Raw genomic sequence first — 1,381 nt, 5'->3', positions numbered from 1 at the left:
ATGTCAGTCAAGCAAGTCTTAACAAAACAAGAGATATCTGGTAGGCTCGCGTTGTGGGCAGTAGAGTTAAGAGCTTATAAAATTTCTTACCTTCCGCGCAATGCTGTAAAGGGCCAAGTTTTGGCAGATTATCTCGCCGAAATGACTGGGGAGTTGGAGGTGATTAATGAGCGAACAGAATTAAAGCCAGTGATTGTCGAAATATGGGATTTATTTACTGATGGAGCCTCGTGTGTAGAAGGCGCTGGTGCTGGTTTAGTGTTAGCAAGCCCAAGTGGTGAGGAGCATACATACGCATTACGTTTCAATTTTGATGTAACAAATAATGAAGTGGAATATGAAGCGTTGCTTGCTGGTTTAAATATTGCGCGTAAAATGCATATCACCAAGTTTCGAGCATTTACAGATTCGCAGTTAGTGGCAAATCAGTTTAATGGCTCTTTTGAAGCACATGATTCCTCAATGCAAAAATATTTGCAGTTGTTGAAAGAATTAGCTGTGCGGTTTGAGCATTTTGAACTTGCACAAGTTCCAAGGAGTCAAAATAAGAAGGCGGATGCTTTGAGTAAGTTGGCCGCTTTAACGTTTTCGCACTTTTTAAAAACAAGTTTGGGTTAAGGAGTTGCCAAGCAAATCAATAGATAATGATTTAATGGTGTCGTCTGTTGTAGAAGAACAGCCAAATTGGATGGAACCAATTTTACAATATATCTGCAATGATGTTTTGCCGAGTGATAAGCGCGAAGCTCGTTTAGTCAGAGAGTGAGCACCAATGTACATCATTCAAAATGACATATTGTATCGCAAGTCCTATTGCGGACCAATGATGTGGTGTGTTGGCCCAATTGAAGCAGAAATGATAATTGATGAAGTGCATAACGGTTCTTGCGCATTGCATTCAGGCTATAAAACTATTGCGGCGAAAATTATGTGGATGGGTTATTTTTGGCCATCCTTATACCGCGATGTTGCAAATATTGTTAAGCGTTGCAAAAGTTGTCAAAGGCATGCTCCGCAGAATTGGATGCCAAGGCACGATATGATCCCTGTTAATTCGCCATGGCCATTTCACAAGTGGGCTATTGACATTGTAGGACCATTTCCCGCAGGTCCCGGCAATGTCAAATTCTTAATTGTGGCAATTGACTATTTTACAAAATGGGTTGAAGCTAAGGCGGTTTGCACTATCACTGGAGTGCAAGTGCGTAATTTTATATGGGAGTATATTATTTGCAGATTTGGTATTCCACGCGAACTGGTTAGCGATAATGGTGCCCAAATAGCTAAAGATCTTTTTAAAACATGGTGCACTGATTTAAATATAGTCCAAAAGTTTACATCAGTGGCACATCCACAGGCTAATGGCTTGTGTGAAGTAACC

At 40.6% G+C, this 1,381-nt stretch overlaps 1 protein-coding gene across 1 annotated transcript; it reads left to right on the top strand.

The window, feature by feature from the left end:
* On the top strand, positions 1-766 carry LOC139855345 (uncharacterized). The gene is made up of 2 exons (XM_071844571.1): positions 1-565; positions 672-766. The coding sequence occupies exons 1-2, from the start codon at positions 1-3 to the stop codon at positions 764-766; spliced, it is 660 nt and encodes a 219-aa protein (XP_071700672.1).
* The last annotated feature ends 615 nt before the right edge of the window (positions 767-1,381 follow it).

This window comes from Rutidosis leptorrhynchoides, chromosome 6 (genome assembly GCF_046630445.1).
Source record: "Rutidosis leptorrhynchoides isolate AG116_Rl617_1_P2 chromosome 6, CSIRO_AGI_Rlap_v1, whole genome shotgun sequence".
Taxonomy (NCBI): Eukaryota; Viridiplantae; Streptophyta; class Magnoliopsida; order Asterales; family Asteraceae; genus Rutidosis; species Rutidosis leptorrhynchoides.
The sequence above is the reverse complement of the archived record's forward strand: the minus strand, read 5'-3'. Positions and strand labels throughout refer to the sequence as shown.

Bases quoted from the DNA above. Each gene is read 5' to 3' on its own strand.
- LOC139855345 (XM_071844571.1), top strand. From the start codon at position 1: ATGTCAGTCAAGCAAGTCTTAACAAAACAAGAGATATCTGGTAGGCTC. The intron at 566-671 runs GTAAGTTGGCCG...CGTCTGTTGTAG, and splicing joins TAAGAAGGCGGATGCTTTGA to AAGAACAGCCAAATTGGATG.